Source organism: Rhinolophus sinicus, chromosome 1 (assembly GCF_057876585.1).
Source record: "Rhinolophus sinicus isolate RSI-liver-muscle chromosome 1, RSI-T2T, whole genome shotgun sequence".
Classification (NCBI taxonomy): Eukaryota; Metazoa; Chordata; class Mammalia; order Chiroptera; family Rhinolophidae; genus Rhinolophus; species Rhinolophus sinicus.
The window spans coordinates 170,263,849-170,291,005 of NC_142501.1; the positions used below are offsets into that span (position 1 = coordinate 170,263,849).

The 27,157-nt window shown below is 34.7% G+C and overlaps 1 protein-coding gene across 5 annotated transcripts in view; it reads right to left on the minus strand.

Moving 5' to 3' along the window:
- Nucleotides 1-27,157, minus strand: part of FAM13A (family with sequence similarity 13 member A) — a 284,523-nt gene that overhangs the window by 139,912 nt on the left and 117,454 nt on the right. For 4 of the 5 annotated variants that reach the window (XM_019741111.3, XM_074323597.2, XM_019741109.3 and 1 more), the window contains exon 6: nucleotides 8,948-9,025. The exons of the other annotated variant lie outside the window; for it this stretch is intronic. In XM_019741111.3, the coding sequence (XP_019596670.3) occupies nucleotides 8,948-9,025 (78 nt within the window). The remainder of the gene's footprint in view (nucleotides 1-8,947; nucleotides 9,026-27,157) is intronic. 5 annotated transcript variants of the gene reach the window in all.

Genomic DNA, 27,157 nt, shown 5'->3' on the forward strand with positions numbered 1-27,157 from the left:
CTATATTTGTATTATTACTAAAATTATTATTTAACCCCATATTATTTTTTATTTCACAGTATATATGTACGTTATAAAATATCACAGAACACAAGAAAATACTATTTAAATAATTGAGCCTGCCTGTCATTGGTTCTAGAAAGATTCCAGACACTCTTCAAATAGATTAGTAGTGACTTAAGAAATCAAATAATGTGCTTAGAAATATTAGAAATAAAAGATTTAGCCATAGATACTACTCTAAAAGATTTAGTCATATAATTCTAATGACAAATGAACATTTATTTGTTTTAAAATTTTATGCCACTAAGCATTGAACATTTAGCTTTGCAAAGTGATTTCCCAAGATAATGGAAGAGGCAAAACAAAAAACAAAAACCCAGAATATTATCATCCAGAACCTAGAAGGGAGATAGTAAAATGTGGAAATTTTCTATCTAGTGAAATAAACATTCATACTCGTTACACAACCATATGGGGGAAGAAAAGCAGATGAGAAATTATAGCAAGAAAAACTCAAAACAGACAAATCAGGAAAAGATACACATAAACCCCCAAATCTTAAATTCCAGATATAATTACATATTTAATGGTTATCAACCCCTTTCCAAAGAAAAAATGTGCTAAATTTAGCTAGATTCTTACAAAGCAAATTCTCCATAACCATAGTCTCTTTCTCTCTCTCTCTCTCTCTCTCTCTCTCTCTCTCTCTCTCTCTCTCTCTCTCAGCTTTCATATGGAAGGTATGTATCAAGGGTTCCCTCTGCTTCCTGGCACTGTGAAAGTGTTACCAAAAAAAATAAAAATAGGAAAAAAAAGGAAGGGACAAAATGACATAATCCTTAAAAAAAAGTGTCCTTTTTTTTTTTTTTACACATTAGGAGGCTTTTAGTAAACAGAGCAAATACACTCAAAAGAATTGATCAGTAAGCTCCAATATCACACCACACAGAAAATATATTTAGAATATATGAATATGTCCATGAAAGAGAACGTAACAGACATTAGGAAAAAAGGTCTACCATATGAATAACAGATACAGAGAAGAAAGGTAATGATAAAAATCAGAGATCAAAGAAATAAGAAACAAAGACACAACAGACAACAAAACTAAAAGCTGGTTCTTTGAAAGGACTAATAAAATATACAAATCTCTGGCAAGTCTAATCAAAAGCAAAAAAGAGGTTTCAACAGATAATATTAGAAATGAAAAAAGATAATTTCCTAGAATATATAACTTAACAAAAGCTAACCGAGAAGAAATAGAAAACATAAACTGAACTATGGGCGTTAAAGAAACTGATATCAGTTAAAAATCAACTTGCCAAAACAAATTTAAAAGCAAACAGAACAAAATTAAAAACACATAAACCAATAAACCTCATCAGACCCAGACAGTTTTATAGGTATGTTCTGCCTAATAATGAAGGAACTGATAATCCTCATCTTAAACTGTTTCAGAGATTAGAAAAGAGAAACTCTCCTCAACTCATTTTATTAGGCTAGCATATAAAATCTGACAACAAAGGTCGCGAACTCATCCTAGAATAAGTGCTACATATAATACTTCATTGCTGAATATCACTACGGTCACCTTCAAAGTACTCCCCTTGGGAAGCTATGCACTGATGCCAGCACTTAGTCCACCCTTCAAAGCAATTTTGGAACTCCTTTTTTGGAATGGCCATCAGAGCTGTTGTCCTATTACCCTTGATGTCCTGAATGTCATCAAAATGTATTCCTTTCAATATTTCCTTTATCTTCGGGGAAAGAAAGAAGTAATGGGGGGCCAGATCAAGGGGGGTAGGGAGGGTCTTCCAATACAGTTATTTGTTTACTGGCTAAAAATTCCCTCACAGACAGTGCCCTGTGAGCTGGTACATTGTCTGATGCAAGAGCCATGAATTGTTGGCTTGTCTAACTTTTTCACGCAGCTTTTTCAGCACTTCCAAATAGTAAACTTGGTTAATTGTTTGTCCAGTTGGTAAAAATTCATAATGAATAATCCCTCTGACATAAAAAAAGGTTAGCAACGTTGCTGCAACAAGTTCACAAACTTAATTGTCAGACTTCAGAACCTTTATACCAAAACATCTGTAGATATATAACTATACAGATAAAGCATATTTACAAACATAGACAAAAAAGTACTAACCAAAACATCTTTCAAAGTATTTAAATATATGTATCAAAGCCAAGTTCAGAAGTGGTTTATCCCAGTGATGCAGTGTCGGTATAAGGTTAGAAAATCTATCACTATAACTCCCCATTTTACAAAAGAATTCATGCAATTTTCTTAGAAAACGTTTGCTAAATTTAACATTCACACAAGATAAAAACTCTTAGCCAAGTATAAATATAGGGGAACCTCCTTAAGCTTATAAAACATATCTACCAAACACCTACAGCAAATATTGCAAACCTAATATATTAAGTCTATGTGAGACAAATATATATGAAGACATACTGACAATACTTTCATATGAAACAAAGAAGCAATTAAATAATTTATTTCTTCATTTTCAAATCTTTATTAAAGGTTTGCTATGTGCCTGGTATGATGAATAAATTATAAAAAAAGAAAGATGCCATGACAATACTTAAGAATTCAAATGTAAAAACTTTCTCTTAAAATTAGGAAGAAACTCAAGGAAGCATACTATCATCACTTGTATTTAACCTTATACTGGAAGTCCTAGAACACAGTACAAGAAAAAATAAATTAAATGATAAAAGGCTTGAAAAGGAATAAACAATGCTCATTATTTTCTGATACTATGACTTTCTATGAAGGAAGTGACAGACAACTGACTGACAAAATATTAGCACTAATGGGAATTGGCAAGGTTCCTAAAGTCAACAATAAAAACCAATTTTAACGCTAAATATCAGCAACAAAGTTTGAAGACTTAATGAGCATTCCATTTATAATATCTATAAAATGTAAGCTACCTAGGACATTTAAGAAGAAAATTATATACATATTTTAACCAAAAACATTAGAGAAAACAAAGAGTTATAGGATGGTCACGAACAGGATACCAATTCTCATAAAATTAATCTATCAATTCAATTCAAATTCTAACTAAGATTCCTCATGAAACTTGACAATATGTAACTGTAAAAGCAAAGGACCAAAAATGACCCAGATAATTTTTAAGGAGAATAAAGGTGAAGGAACTTGTTCTACCCGATATTACTACATAAGACATTGTGGTAATGGCACAAGAGAAACAAATAATAAGACAACAAATAATACAGTCCAGAAAAAGACATAAAAATTTTGATGTATAATAGAAATGATATTTCAAAAAGTGGGAAAAGATAAACTGTTAAACAAATATGTTGAGTTAGACTGATTTTTATATATGAAAGTAGATTCCTATTTTATGCTTCACACAGACTCTAATTTCAAACGGAGCAAAGCAAAATTTAAACCTTTTGGAAAACAACAAAAAAACTTTCTTGAAGTCAAGTTCTTAAACAAGATGTAAAAAAGGCACAAAAACTGAAGACTGATGAATTTGACTATATTAAAAGCTTTTATATATTAAGAGGCACTATATTCAATATGAAAAGAAAATTAAAATATTGGGAGAAAGTATTAGTTTGGTGCAAAAGTAACTGTGGTTGAAAACATTAAAAAAAAAAAATTGCAAAAACCGCAATTACTTTTGCACCAACTTAATATTTGGAACACATATAACTGACAACAGCTAATAAAGAAATTCTTACAAATAATTAACAAAAAGACCAACAACTCAACAGTAACTCAAAGGCAATGATAGAAGAAAGCAGCACACAGATTAATGATCACAGATATGGCCTAAGTTTAATATATGAAAATATCATCACATGAAAAGCTGCCCGGGTGTATTAATCAGGATAGACTACATTATGGCAAAGGTACACATTAACATGGAAATCTCAGTGGTTTAACAAAACAGAGATTTATTGCTGTCTTGGCACACATCCAATGCAAGTTGACAGGGGGCACTGCTCCACAAAAGGCACTGAACGACCCATGTGCCACTGCCTAGTTGCTGTAGTGCAACAAGGAGCTGAAGAGTTGTGCACAAAGTTTTGAATTCTCTGCCCCTGAAGCGACACTTGTCACTTGTACTCATAGCCTATAGGCCAGAGTAGTAGGCTGGCTCCACATAACTGCAACGGGGCTGGGAAACTCTGGAGGAGCACATGGATATTCAATGAGTAATAAATGTCTCTGAGACATGAAAATTAGAGAAATCCACATTAAGGAAACAGCAAGCTGCATCTCACACTCATTAGATTGCAGGGAACAAAACTCTGATATTACCAAGGATTGGTGAGGATGTGAAAAATGGAATCAATCGTACACAGCTGTTGAGTGTGGAAATTGGCACAACATCCTAGGAGAGCATTTGTGATGCCTGGACAAAGACGTATCTACTTATGACCCTACTTTTACAGATGTATAAAAGGTATCATGTGAAAATGATCCACTTAAAAATGGTTTGTAATAGCAAAATATTGGAAATGATTTAAATATTGGAGACAATCTAAATATTAGGAAACCTAGAATAATGGCTAAATAAACTGGGGTATATTCTTAACATACAATGGATACGGGTAGAGCATATTGAACAGAAAAACAAAGTTGCAGACGATGATGCACTGAAAAACTGTAATATACATTGTGTGTGTGTGTGTGTGTGTGTGTAGCCACCCTATAATAACACAGGAAATGATACACATTAATTTCAAAATAGTGTTATCTTGAGGGAGGGTAGTATGTTAGAGTGATAGCACATTAGCCATGAAACTATTCATATCCATTAGTTCTTAGATAATAAAAATATAAGAAAAAATGCTGTTCAGCATTCAAAAGTTATTCTTTATTAACATGTATGTAGTAGTGCTTTTTATGTTTATGGTAAATTAGAAACAGTGCCAAATATTCAAGTTGTCTAAATGTGCAACACATGAAATATGATTAGGTAAGAAAATACACATTAAGCAGTTCCAAGAGTGTCTGGCACTTGTTACTCATCATCATCATCACTATTATTCTACTAATTTTACTTTTACTTAAAAGTAAGTATGCAAACTAGGCTGATTCACAGAAACACATAGTGGAAATTACGTTAACTGGAAAAATTAAAATACTAATTAGAATGCACACATTAATTAAAGCAACATAAAATATGTGCATGTCCATTAACAATATTTTTAAATAACTTGAAAATTTGGTAAAATTTAATGCTTATTAAGTTACTCTTTCTATGAATTTGCACATTAAAAATTAAATTATATTGTACTAAATTTTCTCAAAACTGTACAAAATTTTAAGTTTCTAGTTTACTTTGCCAATAGGCATAGGCATTTAAAAAAAATTAAGAAAATACAACTGTGACAACTAATCTCATTAGTGAAGAAAATCTTCATAAATGATTCATGGTCCCTGAAACCATTACCCTTTGAAAAGAAAAATAATTTAACAGTTGCTTCTACTACATAACTGTTGACTTGATAGCATTATCTTTTATCACAAAATTTAGAGGTAATATGACAGTTTATTAAAGAAAACATCTATAAAAGCATTAGGAGAATGCAATGATTAATCAAAACTATTACGTGTTTGTAATATCAATTTTTACCAATATATTTTTATCCACTGATAAAAGTCGGGAAAGAAATAGATTACACTTTATTTTATACCTTCATCCCAGCAATGAATGAATCTGATATTCATCCTCATACAATGACCTGACCTTGAATTTTTTGCTGAGGTCAAGAACACAGCAACTGCAGTGGGAAGTTTAGAGCATACACCAAGGGAAGAGAGACAAAAGATACTTTTCTTCTCTTGGTTCCCCAGATTCTCTTCAGGATATGGGTTGTAAGGCTTATTTAAAGTCATAGCACATATGTTTGGTAGAAAATGACTTTGTCTCCTCTCCTCCAGTCATCATTGTACTAAGTTCAAGGAACTGTGTCTTTCTATGTTCTACACCTCTTTAAAAATCTATTTTAATGTTCTCTTCAGTATCTTCTATTCCAATTATTTGTTTGCATATGTAGTCTACACGGTATTGGACATGAAATGGTTATATGACTATGTCCTTGAGCTAGCAGGGCTGGTGATCACTGCTCATCCACGAAGTAGCATGGCACTGTGTAATGGAGGTATCATTTTATTTCAGCTTGGACTCAAATCAAGAAGAGGCTTTCCTACCTAAGGAAGAGAAATAGAATCCTTCTCATTGCGTAAGAGCAGAGATAACAGCTGGCAGAGGGAACACACATGGGGACAGATGGCTTAGACTAGAGAGACATCTCCAGAGCCAATGGACATATGCCATTTCTGGATTACCATTTTACACTTCTAGCCATGTAGGGATCAGAAATACTTAGCTGTCCAAGGCAAATACAGCTGTAACAAGAGATGTCTGAGAAAGACAACTATGGTATCCAACTGGAGTGACATCAATACCAAGGATACACACCATTCTCACAGTTCCTTAAGTCACTCTACAAAGGACACATCAACCATATTTTAAAGGTGTTCTCAAGTTTAGCTTTTCAAAGATCAACTGGAGAAAAAAAGATCTTAAGAGAAAATCTTGATGAAAGAGTCAGTGCCTTATAACCTCTTGTAGCTCACATGCTCTGTCTGTCTCATTTCTGGGATTTGAAATTACAAAGAGTTTAATCACCCCTAAACTAAGCAGAGCCTAGTTTGCTCATATAAATTTACACTTGCTCATGAAAGGCCACAAAGAAGCTAAAGTTACAAACCAAGACTTAACCAATGAAGTAATTTCTCTATTTAATTAATTTGATCATGAACCATAAAGCAAGACTGACAGAGGATAATACATACAAACTAATATCGATTCTGTACCAGCCTGTAATAATCCAAATGGCATTAATTTCATATGACTAACAAATCCCTTCAAACAGTTATTATGATAGAATTCAAGATTATCTTTTATTTAGGAAGTGATTTATCTAGGGTCTCTCTGCCTGAAAGTAGTTATAGCAATATAAATGGAGTTAATAAGCAAATGGTACCTAAAATTTTCTTCATATTCTACTTTTTTTTTTTTTAATGAGGGCACAGCTCATAGTGGGCCATGTGGGGATTGAATCAGCAACCTTGGTGTTATTAGCACCCCGCTCTAACCAATTGAGCTAACCAGCCACCCCATAAATTCTACATTTTTTAATGCATTCATTCGATGAGTATATTTCTGACACTAAATTTTATTAATTACACAGTAAACAAAATTTCTACTATACATTTGAATTAATTATATGTAAGGTTGCATACACAAACATTTCATTGAAAAACACAAAAAACACCATATTTTGCCATGTATAATGCGCACCCACATTTTTGGCTCAAACTTTCAGGGAAAAAAATATTTTGTTTACATTTTTTAATTCAAATTATTATTTGTTTATATTTAGGTACTTGTTTTTTGTATTATAAAGGAATTTTAGCATTTATTTCTTAACATATTATGGTACAAGAAATTTTATATAACAAATAATTACAAAACACAAGAACAGATATAAGGTACAAGAAATTTTATCTACCAGTAACAAATTTACATTATTTATGCATCATAGAAGGCCAAGAACTCTTTATCTTAAGTTCAAAAAAACTGATTATCCTATTCCAGGGTATTATTTTGCATATGGATATCGTCATTGATTTCTAGAGTTACAATTTTAACTCATAAGCATAAATAAAAGAATTAAAAACATTTATATAGATATGGAATTAGTACTACCCATGTATAATGCACATCCTTATTTTTCCATCACAAATTTGGGCAAGAAAGTATGCATTATACACCACAAAATATAGTACTTTGAATCTCGAAAGGAAAGCATGCTAGTTAAAATAATTTTCCAGAAAAAATCAAGGTGGAATAAGTTTTATAAAGAAAGATATTTTTATTTCTTTCTAAAATAAGCTGTGGACTCTTACCATAAAGAAGACACTAAGTAATGACTCAGTACTTTCCTTGATTTGCTTTTAAAAATAAAGACACAATCATTTTTATAGTAACTGGCAATTAAAATCAGAGACTAGAATTCTTTTAAATTTTGCTTATAGTGGACTCAAGAAAGTTTGGAGAACATTTGTCTTAGAGCTGAAAAAAAAAAGTAGCTGTATAACTGTCACAGTGGCCAGTTAGGAATAATATATATACCTAATAAATAGAAGTTCTACTCAAAAGAGAGGATTAAAGATTATGAAAGGGTCTCTAAAATGAATGTAATCACTTTTCTGGTTTAACAAACAAATTATCAAATTCTCATGACATATTATGTGTTGAAAAGAGTTTTTCTTTTCCCTGGCAAAACAATTATGTGCCATTTTGGGTTTTCTTAATAAAGAAAACAAAATTTTACACATTAGATCCTTTATTCTGTCATATATATGATAGCTCTTATTTTTTCTTATTAAAGTTGACTTACTTTCCATTGATCATTTTATTTTTATGATTTTGAAAGTATATTTTAAATAATTATAATAGATTAATAATAAACTAAAATAAATTTTAAATAAAGAATTATATTTTATAATTATGAAAAATCAATAAAGTGATATCTATTTTGAAAAAAGTTATAGTTGGACATTTTATTTTACCCCTTGAAGTAACCGAGGAAAAATTTGCTAAACTTAACTATTTCCTATTCTGTAGGCTGGAAACAATTCTGATTGAGCAGAAGACCACCACTAAAAAATAGCACTTTCTGTTAAATAATAGGAGTGGCCTGAATTTTGGATGAATATAACCTTGGATTAAAAGTACTAAAAATAGAGCTTTTTATTCCACTAGATCCCAAAATTTTTTAAAAGGCTGAAAGAAATGCAAGCAACAGAACATGGAAAACATGAGACTATAAAATGTTTCATGTGGAAGCCTAAAAATCAGATACAACTCACCTTGGTTTTGGGAGATGGTTTTGGCATGTCTAAGTCTTTTGTTAGAAGGATGGGTAAGGAGTTCTTACAACTGGCTTCCTATGAAAGAAGTATATAAGAAACATTAGAGAGACTAAAGAACATTACCCTAGTCAGAAATTACAATGTAGTGAAAAGTAATTTTTTTCAGGGAGACAAGAAAGCATTTCTGGATTGAGTTCACATCACATCAAATTTACTGAGTCAGATTATAGTGAGGAGTCAAAATGTTTCCTTTCTTACTTGTCACCTGCAATAGTAAAGTAAGAAAAGATGGAGATAGAGGTGTGGGACATATAGGACATATATATTCAGAGATGACCAATAAAAATCTCTTCTGCACTATCACTTACAGATCCACACACAGCTTACCCCTTCTTTAAAGAATTGGATAGTTAATTCTCCCAGATATGAACCATTATACTTAGAGTTGCCAACTCTCTCCACAGTATTGAACAAATGGGATTGTGATTCTGTCAATATTTTATCTTAAGCACATTCATTCAGATAGTTCAGGAAAGTACTAGTGAATAGTGCTAGTTTCATACCAACATTCTAACTGAGGAAAAATATCCGAGTATCTGTTTCTAAAATTATGAAGCTTTTGTTAGAAGGTTCACACCAAAGTAGTACTTACAAAAATAATAGCAGAAATTACAAGGGAATAGCTTACATGGAGTTGCATAGATTTACTTTTTATTTCTACATCATAACCAAACAATAATAATGTTGTTGTCTTTAAAAGATAACATAGGGCCCCAATTCTGAATAGCTATTAACTTGGATAAATTTTCCATGGATGATTCTATCTCCAAGTTAAGAGAGAACAAAAATACATGGAGGAAGATTACAGACAACAAAAATGTGAAGGAGAAAATAAGTTAGATTTTTTTCACTTGCTCCATAACCTTCACCTCTGCATCCCACTTCTTCCCCTATCGTGTCTACCATTCAATCATCTAAATTACGGGTCTTTTTTTCCAGTTTACTTTATAGTTAATTAACCATAACTTTTTTTAAAATTGTAGTCTACATACTTCATAATATTACTAAAATTTGCTATCATTATATTCATTTATTTCTAAAGGGAACAGTATATTATTAGGATAAGATGTTCCTAAAGAAAATAAAAATACTACTTACTACTAACAAATATGCACTGAATCATAGGAAGTGTCGGGCATTGTTCTAAAGATTGCATAATGCCATTTCCCCCCAAATACCCCTATGAATTAGATGCTATTATAATCCTTTCCCTTTTAAGTATAACACAATGAAAACTTATCAAGATTAAGTAATTTGCCCAATATCACAAAGGACTCAAAGATGGTTCTGTAAAACTTTAAGGCCTGAGCTCTTATCACCTTTATATACGACCTCTCAGCTAATACACTTGACATGTTAAATCAGTAGGGTGCACAGCTAGCTATAGCATTTTAAAGCCAAAACAAGTTTTAAAGATCAAAATGTGGTCTACCTTCCTCGCTTTACAGACGAGGGACTTGGATTCTGAGGTGAAGTGCCCAAGATCACAAAGACAGTGGTGGAGCTGAGACCTGTGCCTGGGTCACAGCGCCTGTTCTTGGCTCTGTGCTAGGGAACAATCCTCCCAGACTCAGGGGATTCAAGAGCCTCTTCTGAGCTAGAGGGTAGGTGTGGTGCTGCCAACTCTCTCAGCTGCCTGTGGCCTCACGTACAGCCCTATGTCAGGACCCAAGGGTACATTTCTGAGATCTCCAAATAAGCATGCATTCCAGTCCTACCCTTTCCCACCAGTCACAACACCTGTTGATGGTAAATAAGCCACTTACTGGAAATAGTGAATGAACCCATTCCCACTTCTGACTCACTGTGAGAGGGATAAACTATATCCAGCATGACATTTAGAAGATCAAAGTGATTAACTGCATAATCCACTGGGTAATTCGACTACACTTGGGTAATGTAATTATGCTTAATCCTTATACCCCCAATTTAAACTACTGGTATGTAAATGTTAGAATTAAATAAGAAGAAAAAAGGGCTGACTCTTAAGGGAAGTTAATAGGAATAGCTGACCTTTGTTTATAACTGTCTGCATGTTTACAAACGCCTATCATTCTTTCTTCCTTATGAGCAAACTAAAAGTGATTGTATTTCCCTAATACTCCTATTTTTCCTCTCTGTCCCTGTGAATTAATGAGCATGAGGCTGATAGTCAACTTTTCCTATAACTCTCTGAAAGCATTCTCTGTAAACTTTTATCTGAAAATGCCACCTATGTGAATTATGCTTATTTTCTGGTTTATGACTTTAAATTCGGACAACAGAGACAAAGTTTAGCAGTCAGAGCACCGAACTAGGATCAGAGGAGATCTGGCTTCTCATCCTAGATCTGTAATTAGCTGTAGGAACTCGGGCAAGCATTTTAACCTCTTGGACCACTCTGTTAGTTCAAAGGCCTATAAAACAAAGGGATGGGATTAGGTAAGCTCCAAGAATCCTGTCTAATTCTTAAATTCCAAGAATTTATGATTCTTCCAGGAAGAATGAATATTTATTGACAAAAAGGTAAGCCACCACCTGGTTAGAGTTGCATTCCCAATGCCCATCAGACAGGATGTGGCTGAAATACTGGCATGCACCCATGCAGTGGGCAGTGAGCCAGGGGGCTCCAGAGCCAGGGGGTTTAGGAGACAGTTTCTGTAGGGCCAGTGTTACTCAGATTTCTGGAGAAAAATTAGTAATTCAACTAGTAACTTAATAAGTAACTGGTAATAACTGAATGTATTCTTTTAAAACAGAATATGTTATGGAGTAAGGGATAAATATTTATAAGGTAATACTTCTTTAAGTTTGGGTCTTTAAACAGCCACTTATACTTGTAGGGATATACCTAAGAGAATTAAACATGTATCTCCACATAAAAACTTTTACATGAATACTTATAGAAGTATTATTCATAATAACCAAAAAGTGGAAACAACTCAAATGTCCATTACCTGATGAATGGATAAACAAAATATGGTATAGCCATGCAATGGAAAAATATTCAGCAATAAAAACGAATGAAGTACTAATACCTGCTAAACACATAGATTAACCTTGAAAATATTATGCTACCTAAATGAAAAAATCAAACACAAAATGAAAGATGTGATTCTACTTACACGACATCTCCAGAAAAGGCAAATAGGAACAGGAAGTAGAGAGTGGTTGCCAGGGGCTGGGAAAGGGGGTAATGGGTAGTGACTCCAGTCTGTATGGGATTTCTTTTGGGTGTGATAAAAGTGTTCTAGAATTAGGTAATAATAATGGCTGCATACTCTGTTAATACACTAAGTAACGATAAACTGTATGCTTTGAACAGGTGAATTTTATGGAATACAAATTATATGTAAATTTTTAAAAAGCCATTTAAAGTAAGTCACTATACTCCCGGGGCAAAGGGGAGGGTTTCTGGGTTTCTGGTCAAACTCTTCCTTTAGAAGAACTTCTTTGAAAGGGTTTGAAGGCAGGAATGTGTTTTGTGTTTGTAAGAATTAAACTATTTTTGGGCATGAAACTGACTGAAATATTAATTGAGCCTTATTATATATGGCATTCCAATGCTGGTCATTGGAGAATGCAATGTTAAACATGGATATATTATGTAGGGTATATTCATATGTAAACATTTGGTCTACCTAAATGAGACTTTTGCCTGAACTGATTGGTCACGCTAATGATTTCTGTGCAATAACCAATTGCTTAAACAAGCTGTGTCATTTCGGTATCATGAAAACACCATTTAAAAATCAATAGGGGGGAGATGAGGGTTAAGGGGGATCAAATATATGGTGATGGAAGGAAAAAAAAAAGAGATTGTTTATATCTGCCTTGAAAGTCATAATAAAAAGATATTTACTTAAAAAAATCAACAGGGAAGAGAAAAATCTCTTGTTCATCACCGCATTGTTGGCCTTACTATCTATTCAACTACTAACGATACTAAACCAGAAAGGCAGTCGGTGTTCCGTCAGCCCAGCCACTACTCCGTTATTCACAGGCCTGTTCTCTCACAACATCCAGGCTCAGTTTACAGAGAGGATTCCCTGCTGGAACACCTTCTCTAAATTCCACTGCTTTCCCCTCCCATTTGATGCTCTCTACCTCCCTACCTTTTTTATATTTTTTTCATAGCCCTCTGTAATATCTGACTTTAACACTTATTGGTTTTAATTGTTTATTGTTCACCTAACCCTACTCTGTGAGAGGATTTGGCCAGTCTTGCTCAAGAATATATCCACAGGGCCTAGAACAATATTTGGCACATAGTCGGAGCTCCACTGTAGTGTATGAGTAAGCCAAATGAATGAATGATATCCCTTTTCTAACCGTTCACAAACCCCTGTGCATTCCTCCTGTTTTTAATTCCCTCCTTAATCAGCTTACATTTCATGATCCTTCATTACTTTGCTAAAACCCTTAATTTCCTTCATCCAGTCTTCAATCATTGCATTCATCTCGCACAAGTACAACTGTGGATGAATCCAGAGGAATCTATGCCTCCTCTGTGGTAGAAACAGAGCAACTGAAAGTAGCTGGAAAAAATTATACATTTATTACCATAAATCTTGAATGAACCCTCTCTAATGCACAACACTCCTGCTATCCTTCTTTGGTAACCTTATTTTCCACTCTCCGATATTTCATGTCTTCTCTTCTCAAACCCCTTTTCCTTCCATTCTCAATTTCATACATCACTGGAAAAAAAAGAAGCATTCAAGCAGTTGTACTGCTCGAGCAAAGTAATCAAATTTACAAACCTAGCTACAACCATTTCATCCTCTCCGCCTTCCGTCCACTTACAATGAACGGTAAGACTCTGATCCTTTCAAACAGCCATTCCCTCCAAGCCCACCCTGGATCTCATCTCCTCACCTGCTCAAGAACTTCACTCCTTCAGTTACCACTTCCACTCCCTCTCCATTAGAGCATTCCCATTAATCCTAAGCATGCTCTGTAATTCTATCTCCTAATCTCATTTCTTTCACTAGCTATGGTCCCACTTTTTTTGCTGTCCTGTATAGCAAACTCCTTTAAAACAGCCGTTGTCACTATCTCCATTTCTTCATCTTCAGGGCCCCAAAATCTATTTTACACTACTCCACAGCAAGTGCTGAAAAGCCACAGTTCAGTCACCATCTTACTTGGGTTCTCTGCAGGATCTGACCCACGTGACTCCTTGTTCTTGTACCACGCTCTCTCTCTTAGCTGCCACAACATCACTGGTAGGGAAAGAAAGGTGCTACCTCATTGACCAACTCCACAGTCTCCTTGGCTGTTGCTGGTCCTCTATATAATGAAGTTACACATCTGTTGGTTACTGGTTTACCTTCTGCATCTTCTACTAAATAGAAGTTCTATGAAGGCAAATAATTGGTCTCCTTTACTCACTACCGTAGCTGCAATGCCGCAGGAAAGTGCCTGGTATAGTAGAACTCATTAAATATGTGTTGAGTAAGTAAGCGAATGAATGAAGTTGGAGTGACTCGGCGGTTTATGCAGAGAAGTCTTCTTTTTCCCAAATGATATAATGATCTCATCACACTTTCATGGCTTTTAAATACAATCAATATCCTTACAAATGACTCTGAAATTTGTATCACTATCTTTCACATTTCTTCTGAGCTACTTACATATAACTGCCTACTTGTCAACTCTACTTGCCGGCACCTACATTTAGTATATCCAAACCCGAGCTTTTCGTTTACCAGCAAAAAAATTCTGACAGCCTTTGAGTTTGTTCCCCAGATTAGCAGATGGCACCCAGTTGCTCAAGTCATTGTCTCAGGTACCTACCTTGATTCCACCTACCATCAAAACCACCAATAAGCCCCATCAGCACTCTCTAGTATAAAGTGGGATTGATTCACTTTTCTCTATGATACACACTCAATTTCTTCAATCATCCTGCCTTCTACCAGCTTTGTACATGTCAATCAGATGATGTCACTCCTCTATTAATGCCTTATTATTCCTGGAATAAAATCCAAACTTTTCCCCATAACTTACACAGGCCTGTATGATCCAGCTTGCCTACTTCCCTAACTTCACGTCATTGCATTTGCCCTCTCCCTCACTATGTCTCAGCCACAATATCCTTCTTTCCTATTCTTCAAATACTCTAAATAGCTTCCTGCCTTCAAACATTTGCCCTTTATATTCACTCTGCCTGGAATGCCTTTCTACCATTTCTTCAGCACGGCTCACACATTCTCGTCTGTCAGCTCCTATGTCACCTCCTCAGAGAGGCGTTTAACAGCCCCATCTAACGCGGCCCCTTGACTATGCTCATACTCACCTGCTTTATTTCAAACACAGTACTTATTCTAATTTGTAATAAAAAAATTATGTTATATTTATTTGTTTATTGTCTGTCATCCCCAGTAGACTTTAAGGATTCAATCAATGTATCCCCAGTAGGTATTTAATAAGGATTTGTTGAATGGATAAATAAAGCAATGTCAACTCCTACATTTCTCATTCCTTTAGTATTAATTTCCAACCACTAAGGAAATATGATGGATCTCCACGATATTAGGAATCACATAATAATACATTTTCTTATTACCTAGGTAATATAATGAAGGGTGAGGGTAGGTGGGAAAGAAGCTGTGTCTATGATAGGGAGGAATAGTCAGACAGTTTCATTTGGTGTGCTGGGGTCAAACCCACAACAGTCGTTTTGGTCGAATTTAGTGACCTGAAGAGTAGAAGACAGAGAGCAGTATTGATGTGATCACAAGTTGAGTATCAGCCCATGCTTGAGGCTTCCTCTGCACACAACCAGGATCCAAAAAGTGTGACTGGCAGATTACAAACCACTCCTTAAAATAACATAAAATTCTCCTCTGTAATCCATCTGTATCTGCAAAATGAATCTTAATTTGACTGCAAAAAAAGAGAATGTTTTCTTAAAACTCAAAAGCAATATAATATTATCTTTACATAAATGAAGGAGACAAACTGAATTTAAAAAATGGCACTTAATGGATCTTCACTATATATACTTTTGGGAAGAAATCTGTAATTCTCAGGCTTAGAAATGGAGGTGCAAAGTAGTGAAATTCTGGATATATTTTGAATATATTACATTTACTTTAGAAACTACAATGATAATATTCACAGGTATATATCACCAACACTTGTTATCTGTTGTCTTTTGGTATTACTCATTCTAATAGGTGTGATATCTCATTGTAGTTTTGATTTGCATTTCCCTGATGATTAGTAATTTTGAGCATTTTTTCATGTACCTGTTCGTCACCTGTATAGTCTTCTATGGAAAATGTCTGTTTGGGTTCTTTCCCCATTTTTTAATCAGGTTGTCTTTTTGCTATTGAGTTGTATGAGTTCCTTATATATTTGGTATTAACCTCTTATTGGATACGCGGTTTACAAGTATCAGTTGTAAACCGCAACTTGGTGCAAATGTAATTGCAGTTTAACAGGTTAAAAATAATTGCAAAAACTACAATTACTTTTGCACCAACCTAATATTTTCTCTCACTCTGTAGGTTGTCTTTTTATTTTGTTGATTTTTTTTGTTTGTGTTTTTTCTGTGCAGAAGCTTTTCAGTTTGATGTAGTCCTACTTATTTTTGCTTTCGTTGATTGTGCTTTTGCTGTCAAAAAAAAATTGTCAAGACCAATGTCAAGGAGCTTTTCTTCTCTGTTTTCTTCTAGGAGTTTTACAATTTCAGATGTTACATTTAAGTCTCCAATCCATTTCTAGTTAATTTTTATGTATGAGGTAAAATAAGGATCCAATTTTATTTTATTTTTTTGCACATGGATATTCCGTTTTCCCAGCATCACTTTTTGAAGTGACTATCCTTTACCCATTTATGTGTTCTTAGCATCCATGTGGAAAATCAGTTGACTGAAGATACATGGATTTATATCTAGACTCTATTCTGTTTCACTCACTTATATATCTATTTTTATGCCAGTACCATACTGTTTTGATTACTATAGCTTTGTAACATATTTTGAAATCAGGAACTATGATGCTTCCATATTTGTTGTTCTTGCTCAAGATTGCTTTGGCTATTTGGTTTTTGTGTATGTGTGTTTGTGTGGTTCCATATAAAATTTAGGATTGTTTTTACTATTTCTGTAAAAATGCCATTAGGATTTTGGTAGGGATTGCACTGAATCTGTAGATCATGCTGGGCAGTATGGATAGCTGAACAATAGTAATTCTTCTAATCCATGAACCTGGAATGTCTTGATTTATCAGTGTTTCTTTAATTTCCTTCATTAATGTTTTATAAGTTTTGGTGTGCGAGTCTTTCAACTTTTTGGTTAGTTTATTTTATTCCTAAGTATTTTATTCTTCTTGTTGCTAATGCAAATCGGATGTTTTCTTTCTTTTTCAGATAGTTTGTGTATAAAAAATATGACTAGTTTTTATATGCTGATTTTGTATCCTGCAACTTTACTGAATTCATTAATTAGTCCTAACAGTCTTTTGGTAAGAGTTTTTAGAATTTTCTATATACAAGATCATATCCTGCAAACACAAACAATTTTAATTCTACCTTTCCAATTTGGATGTTGTTTCTTTCTTTTCTTGTCTAATTGCTCTAGTTAGGGTTTCCAGTACTATGTTGAATCAAATTGGTATGAGTGGGCATTCTTGCCTTCTACCAGATTTTAGAGGGAAAACTTTCAGCTTATTCCCTTTCATTATATCACTTGTGGGCTTCTCAGCTATGGCCTTTATTGTGTTGAGGTAAGTTTTTCCTATACCTATTTTGTTGAATCTTAACATGGATGGATATTGAACTTTGTTGAGTGTTTTTTCTGAGTCTATTGAGATAATGTGTTTTTTTCCTCTTCTTATTCTATTAATTGTGGGGTATTGCATTAATTGATTTGCATACTCTGAGTCACCCTTGCATTCTAGGGATAAATCCCACTTGGTCACGGTGTAGTATTCTTTTAATATACTGTTAACTTTTGTTTGCTAGTATTTTATTGAGGATTTTTGCATCTCTGTTCATCAGTAATATGGGGCTATGGTTTTCTTTTGTTGTCGTGTCTTTGTCTAATTTAGTATTAAGGTCATGCTGGCCTCATAAGATGTGTTTAGAAATGTTCCCTCTTTTACTTACTGGAAGAGTTTAAGAAGAATTGGCATTAATTCTTTGAAAGCCATCTGGTCCTAGTCTTTTTTAAAATATGGGAGGTATTTAATTACTGATTCAATTTCATTTATTTGTTAGATCCAGCTTTTTATTTCTTGATACAGTTTTAGTAGGTTGTATGTTTCTAGGAATTTATCCATTTCCTTTAGGTTATCCAATTTGTTGACAAATAATTAGCCATAATAGTCCCTTATTTTTCTTTTTCTTTTCGAGGTATCCATTGTAATGCCTCGATGTAATGCCAGTCACATATAATAACTGTACACTTTTACCACTCCCCACACACGTTGTATTCCTGTAGTCAGAGTTTGCTTTGTACATTGAATATGCGTCAATATATTTTTATTTTTTAAAATTTGTATGAGCGTTAAAAGTAATTTACACATCTATCCAAAAAATCTGAAAACATTTAGAGATAAAGACACGTGTGCTCCAATGTTCATTGCAGCTTTGTTTACGGTGGCCAAGACATGGAAACAACCAAAATGTCCTTCGATAGATGAATGGATGAAGAAGTTGTGGTATATATACACAATGGAATACTATTTGGCGGTAAGAAAAGATGATATAGGAACATTTGTGACAACATGGATGGATCTTGAGAGTGTAATGCTGAGCGAAATAAGTCAGACAGAGAAAGCAGAGAACCATGTGATTTCACTGATATGTGGTATATAAACCAAAAGCAACAAAAGAACAAGACAAACAAACGAGAAACAGAAACTCATAGACACAGACAATGGTTTGGTGGTTGCCAGAGGGTAAGGGGGGTGGGGAGTGGGGGGTGGGAGATGAGGGTAAGGGGGATCGAATATATGGTGATGGAAGGAGAACTGACTCTGGGTGATGAACACACAATGGGATTTATAGATGATGTAATACAGAATTGTACACCTGAAATCTATGTAATTTTACTAACAATTGTCACCCCAATAAATTTAATAAAATTAAAAAAAAAAAAGTAATTTACACATCACTATTTGTTCTATTATTAGTATAACATTATTTGGTATATATCTGGATTTTTACTTTTACCATTGAAATTTATGTTTCATTTACTTTTGCCTTGTTCTTTACCATGTTTTCATTTCAACCTGAAGAACTTCCTTCAGCATTTTTTGTAAGGTAGATCTAGTGGTGACAAACTCCCTCAATTTCTCTTTGTGTGGCTTCAGGTTTTGTTTGTCCTGAGTTTATCTCCCCTTCATTCTTAGATGATAATTTTTCTAGATATAGTATTCGTGGTTGGTACATTTTCTTTTCTTTCAGTACTTTAAATACATCATTCCACTCATTTCTGGCCTCCACTGTTTCTGCTGAGAAATCCACTGACAGCATTATGGAGTTGCCCTGCAATGTGATGAGTCACTTTTCTCCTCCTTTCAAAATTGACTTCGAACAATTTGATTACAATGTCTCTTGGTGTAGTGTTCTTTGAGTTGATCCTGTTTGAAATCCATTGAACTTCATGAACCTGGATGTCCATTTCCCTCCCAAGATTTGGAAAGTTTTCAGCCATTATTTATTTTCATTTTTATTAAATTTATTGGGGGTGACATTGGTTAGTAAAATTATATAGGTTATTATAGTATTCGTGGTTGGTAGATTTTCTTTTGTGTCCTAAAATATGGTCTATTCTTGAGAATGTTCCATGTGTACTATAAAAGAAGATATAGTCTGGTTTTCTGGGAATATAAGCTCTATAAATGTCGTGTATTTCCATTTGGTCTAATGTGTCTTTTAAGGCCGATATTTCCTTATTGATTCTCTGCTTGGATGCTCTATCCATAAGTATCAATGGGGTATTTAGGTCCCCTACTATAATTGTGTTTTTCTCATTTTCTCCCTTTAGTTCTGTTAGTAATTGCTTTATATAATTTGGTGGTCCTTGATTGAGAGCATATACTATATTCGTGTTATGTCTTCTTGATATATTGTCCCCTTTACCATTATGAAATGACCCCCTTTGGTTTGTTAACTTTTTTATCTTGAAGTCTATTTCATCAGATATAAGCATGGATACACTTACTTTTCTCTGGGTGCCATTTGTTTGGAGTATTGTTTTCCACCCTTTCACTTTGAGTCTGTATTTGTCCTTGCAGCTGAGATGTGCCTCTGGAAGGCAGCATATGGTCGAGTTTTGTTTTTTTGATCCAATCTACTACTCTCTGCCTTTTCATTGGTGAGTTCAGTCCATTTACATTTATGGTGATTACTGATATGTGAGGATTTCCTATAGCCATTTTATCTTTAGTTTTCTGGTAGCTTGGTGTCTCCACTGTTTCCTTGCCTTTGTGTTTCTCTGCATTATTTTAGTTTGGTGATATTCTATAATTTCTTTCCTCTGCTTCCCTTTTTTTTTTTTTTTTTTTTAATGTTATGTGTCTCAGTTCTGGATTTTCTTGAGTGGTTACCATTAAATTTATGTAAAAGTTAAGTTTCACACATACAGTAGTCCTTTATCATAAGATTGCATCTTATCTCCATTTCCCTTTGCAAATTCAGACCTTTATTCCTGCCTTTTATGTTTTTGTTGTCACTAATTATCCCTATTTATGCTAGGAGTTCATTTCTGAGTTACAGAAGCAAACTGTCTTCTTCTTCTTTTTTTCTTTTTTATGTTTTTATCTCCTTTACCCTTTATATTAAAGTGTGTAGTGCCCTATTCTGAGTAAGGTTTGCCATTTCCTGCTTCTGTTAGTCATCAGTCACTATTTTTTAAAAATAAGCTTCCAAAAGCAGAGAACCATGTGATTTCACTGATATGTGGTATATAAACCAAAAACAACAAAAGAACAAGACAAACAAATGAGAAACAGAAACTCATAGACCCAGACAATAGATTAGTGGTTACCAGAGGGTAAAGGGGGTGGGTGGTGGGTGATGAGGGTAAGGGGGATCAAATATATGGTGATGGAAGGAGAACTGACTCTGGGTGGTGAACACACAATGGGATTTATAGATGATGTAATACAGAATTGTACACCTGAAATCTATGTAATTTTACTAACAATTGTTACCCCAATAAATTTAAAAAATAAATTATAAAAGAAAAATAATAAGCTTCCTGCCCTTTTAACTCTCTCTTCTCTGGAACTCCCATATGTGTATATTAGGTTCACTTTATGTTTCATAAATCCCATAGGTTTTCTTTCTTTCTCCTCTCTGACAGGATGATTTCCAATGACCTATTCTGAGTTTGTTGATTCTTTGCCTGACTGAGTCTATTGTTGCTCTCTATTGCATTTTTTTCATTTCGTTTATTGTATTCTTTTGCTTCAGAATTTGTGTAGCTCTTTTTATGATTTCTATCTCTGTGTTGAATTTCTCATTTTGTTCATGTCTTGTTTTCCTGATTTCATTATCTCTTTCTGTTATTTTGTAGCTTGTTGAGCTTCTTTTGAACAATTGTTTTGAATTATTTGTCAGGCAATTGATAGATCTGTATTTGAGAGTCGATTACTAGAAATCTATTGTGTTTCTTTGGTTGTCACTTGTTCCCTTGCACTGATGTTTGCACTCAGCTGCTGTTAAGTATCAGCAAACATGGTGGGGCTCTTCGGTGGTGAAGGCTGTGGCTGTCCATGGTAGCAGTGAGGGCTGCTGAGTTCTTTTTGTTCTCCTTTAGTTTCATAGGGGGAAGTCACAGCCAAGGGGACCCCCTTTGGTGCCAGGCTGTGCTGGCCTGTGGAATGGGGTAATGCTAGTAAAATGCTTCCTGCATTTACCTACGTGGTCATCCTTGGCTTTTGAGTTGCTGGAGCTTCTTAATGTACACTGAAGCTTTCCCAGAGCTACTTCCATCCATTGATAGTTGTCAAATTGTTATTTTATGGGGAAACAGAGTTGGGGCCTGCTAGCCTGCCATCTTGCTGAAATGTTTAGCTTTTCTCTCTATTCTGTGAACTACCCTGTGTCCTTAAAAAAAAAATTCTTTTATATTTTCTTCTCTTTTTGGGTTTTCAGTTTAATTTTAGCCAGGGTTGCTTTTTGTTTTTAACCAAAGTAGTTTAAGTTAGACAAATATTTATTACAATATCACAGTGTGGTCAGTCAGTAGGAGACTGTGTAATTAAATCTTACAATAATGATGATGCTGATAATCAAAATAATAACAACACTGGATGTCACTTATATAGCACTTACTACATGTGTGGCATTTTTCTAAGTGCTTATTAAACATTTATCCATTTGATCCTCACAATAACCCTCTAAAACATGTACTTTTACTGTACAAATTTCTCATACATGGCAACTGAGGTACAGAAAGTATAATTAGCTCATCCAAAGTCACACACCCAGTAAGTGGCAGAGCTGGAATTTGATAACAGGCAGTCTCACTTCAGAGGCCTGCTTTTAACTGTACAAAATAATGCCTCTCCACAAGAATCCTTCCTATTTAATTAGATAAGGAGATGCTGCAGGTTATGTGACCCCAAAGGTATACTAAAACAGGAAATTTTTTAAAAAAGATACATAATCAAAATTGTTTTTACACTAAAACTCTTAATAAATTCCATTTATGTCTTAGTCTTTTGATGTGGGCCTATGTTTGAGAATGGCCATAAGCTTGGAATTCTACATCTTCTCCTTGTACATACCACAATCACAATTTATCATTTATGTGGAGGGAAAACAAAGATTTAACCTTTATTGAGTCTTTCCAATATGTTCAACTGAGGTTTTGCTACAGAGATAATTCTCACTGTGCACTATACCATATCCTCATGACTCTTACGTCTTCTCTGTAGGCACCAGGAAGACTACATTTCCAGCCTCACTTACAGTTAGGTTGGGAGCCATATGGCTGACTCTTCTCATTGGAATGTGAGCATAAGTGTTATAAGCCACTTGCAGGTGTAGACATAAAACTATTCCATATTATTCTCCACCCTATTTTTCTTACTGAGACAACCTTGGGAGATGGCTGGGGCAAATTGGAGTAGGGCTGCTCAAGTGATTGGCTAACAAGAGAATAGCCTATTAGCCATAGACAGCAGTCAGTATGCTTTGAAAGGAAATAGAACTAACCTGGCATATTAATTAGGTGAGTTCTGTTAAGCAAAATTTATTGTACACTCTAGAAATGTGAAGCATTACTAATGCCCATAATTACTATGACTTTCCTGAAATAAGTTTGAGTTAACTTTTATTTAGACATACATGGTAAAATTCCATGGACATTTTTGAGTAAATATAAGAAACCAGAATAAATGCTTAGGAAGACAGAAGAATGTATGAGTTACTCTATAATTGTAGAGAAAAGCCAATGTATAAATAAATATGAGCTATTGTTCTTATCTTTGAAGAACTCAAAATGCAACACACACACACACACACACACGCAAGCACACACACACACACAAAAGCAACTCACCCAAGACAGTATATGAAACTTATTCTAATAGGAGCAAGAAAGAACCCTAATACAACAGAGGGAAAGGAGATTAACTATACCTGGAGGATGAGAGAGGACTTTATTGCGGGAGTAGAATTTAAGATGTCTTAGGTGGACCCTCACCCACTCAACCAGAAGTAGACCCTGCACCAAGGATTGAGGGCAAGTAGTTTATCTGGGTGTCTCAGCAGGGGAATGCAGTGGTAACAGAGCAAGAAAGTAGACAGTGAGGGCTGTCATTATTAAGATACTAGAGCTACTACAGAGGTTCTCAAGATTGAACTTGGGGGAAAGCTCTGGAAAACACTGTAAAACACACACCCCAGAATTATATCAACCAAGGAATAAAGGAGCTGGGAATTTGTACTCCCTACTTCTCAGTTATTGGTTAAGGGCTGCCTCTGGAGAGATATTCTTTTCTAGGCACCTCTGATTCACAGAAGTATAATTTATATTCCCAGGAAGACAACTGAGGAAAATATTCAGTTCTAAAGCAACTACCAGTGATCTTTGAAAATTCACAAATAATCACCTGCCATTTACTCAGTGCCTCTATTTGCCAAATACATACACTATAATGATTTAAAGTAAGAAAGTTCAGAGATGTCAGCTCCAAAGTGTTGCCATCTCACTGAAGTATTTTAAAGGTTACGTAGCATAATGATGTTTTCATAATCAAAGCAATTTAGTCAATTCTTTTAAATAGTCCTCATAACAGGAATATTATCATAAGAGAAGGAATTTAACTGGCAGATATATCTGACAGATATATTCTATTCCAATGATTCCTTAGCAGACATGACTCTGCTGTTTATAAATATTCTACAAAACGAAACATCTGGAGAGAAGAAATTAAGAGCAATCTGAATTGTAAATATGTGGCTATGATCTAAAACCTGGCGCCATAAAAGTGCCCCAAGCTAAGCAATAGCATTTAATACTACTTTTATTACTTAATGCTTTATACTTATTGATAGTCTAATCAGTTTCCATTACTAGAAAGTGCCCATTTAGGCCACGCAAGCAAATGACATTCTATCATGGTATTATATCTTTGCTTTTCTTAAACATCATTTAATATTTTTTAACCTTCAAAGTCAGAGCCAATCTAAAAGGTATGGCTCACGAACAAAAGAAAGGTTTGCTATGAAGAAATGAGCAAACAAATTTAGTTCTATCTCTGAGTTCCTAGGTGCTCAAAATGATAACATATAGAGTTTGGTGGGTACAAGTTGGTCATTCTCACTATGTAACTTAACCAACACTAAGAGACACCACAGCCAAATCACAAAGTATCAAACAACAACATAAAAACCAAAACATTTTTTATTCCTATTATGACTCCACTGCTACCCTTTTTGGAATATTCTTGAAAGGCTACAGAAGAGGCTAATAGTAGTGGAAGCATATAGAACTAGAGTCCGAAGGACAGAATTCAAGTACTTCCCTAACACTAAATTGCAAAAATATGTGTTGAATGAATGAATGCATAAATGTTCATGGCACTGATGGTCTGCAATTAGTACTTTGAGTTCAAAATCCAGCTCTGTTACTATTTACTGCTGTTGACCCTGAATTATAAATACAGTCCTTGGATTCTCTTATCTGCAAAGTGGAATTAACATCACCTACTTCACAGGGTTACTGTGAGAAGTAAATGAGATAATATGTATAGAACAACTTAGCACAAAGTCCACTTTTCCCTTAGGCCCCTCTGTTCCTGCACTGAGTATGACTGGGCGCTGTAGACTGCAAGTTCCCCTACACACAGGGACACATGTCTTATTTATTTTCTGAAGAGGCCCAGCACTTAGTCAAGAGGTTTGCACAGAGTAGGCATTAAGTAAGAAACAAAGTGAACATCTGTTTATTTTGTTTAGACTATAGCCCTAAATGAAAAAAATGGAGATACTTCCAATGGTTATGAGCATGAAAAAGACACAGGATATGTTTTAGGAAGTTTATGTGCTATATCAGCTTATGTGGTAAATGACTTTTACTCTACAGGAATAAGACTGAACTTTGTAATCAAACTTGACATAACATATTGGTGAGTAAGCACGTCCCTCAAACTAATCACTGTGGAAGGCTATTCTAATATTTTGCTTTTGCTCAGAACATTTAAAAATAGTGTCCAGAGTTTGTTTATGAATCACACAGGAAAATCAGCATAATTATTTTATAGCCAGATTTAAATTTTAAACCCAAAAGTTAATATTTAATCACTACTCCGCAGCATAGTGGTCTGCTGTGGCTGAAAACTAAAACACGATTATTTCTAATAATCAAAATAAAGCATTAAAGCACAAAGATTTCCCAGTTTAACAATATACAGAAAAATATGACATATAAATGACATATGTTCTGAAAACAATTTCAAAAGAAAATCCCGAAGATAAAATGAGCAATAGCAACATGTCTAAAAAAGACAGTCTCACAAGATGTTTATCTGGAATAGGGCGATACTCATCTAGATCCTTGTAGATAGATATTTAGCAACATGCTAATCACATTATTTTGCATATGCACATATACATGAGGCTCTACATTAACTCTATTAAACATCTATACATATAACTTATACCCTGAGTGCATTTGCATAAATAATACATATATACTAGGTACACCAGGCTCACACCTCCTCCTGGGTAAATTCAGGATCAATATGGACAAACAGTCAATATCTTCATTTGTCATCCCTTAATCATCTCCTTTCCAAAGACTTTCTCTTCTTTTCCACTTCAGTCACTCATTCTCACAAACACAACCTAAATCTCATCATCACTCTAGGTTACTCTGCCTCCAAAATCTCTAATACAACCAACCATCCCACTCTCAGTTCACAGCCCCCTCCTCTTCTAGCCTGCTTGCTCATCTACGCCCATTTCAAACACTGCCTCGCCTAACTGAGGTCTCTAGTACCTCCTATCATGTTGCTCTTTCCTATCCTAACTTACACTCCAGTTCTCCTCACCATCTTCACTACCATTGCATTGGTCCCAGCCACCATTGGTTCTTAACCAGACTATTGTGATAAACTCCCAAAGGCTCTCTGGGCTTCTGCCTATCCCTCTCAACAGTCAATTCTTTGCCCAGCAGTTAGAGTAATCATTTTAATACATAAGCCAGTTCATGACATTCTTCCATTTAATACTGTCTAATAAGATACTGTCATAATAAAAGTCAAAGCCCTTACAATGACCTTTAAGAGAATACATGATCTGGTCCCTCATTGCCTCTGTGACCTCACTTCTGTTAACTTTCCCCCTTGCTCACTGTAATCCAACCATACTGGCCTGCAATTCTGCTCATCAAACAGAAAGGGTATACTCTCATCTCAAGGCCTTTGTGCGGCCCTGCTCCCTGCCTCCAGTGCTCTTCTCTCAAGTGTCTCTATAGCCTGCTTCTTCACCTCCATCACGTCTCTGCTCAACTGTCCCCTTGCCAACGAAACATTCTGACCGTCCCAGTGCAATGGGCAAATGCTATTCCCTTAGTACCTTACCAGTACTACTTCTCTCCTTCCCTGCTCTTCCTTCACAGGATCTTTTACCATCTGATATATTACATATTTTCTTAATTATTCGTTTATTGTCTGTGGCTTATTGTATGCCCATGA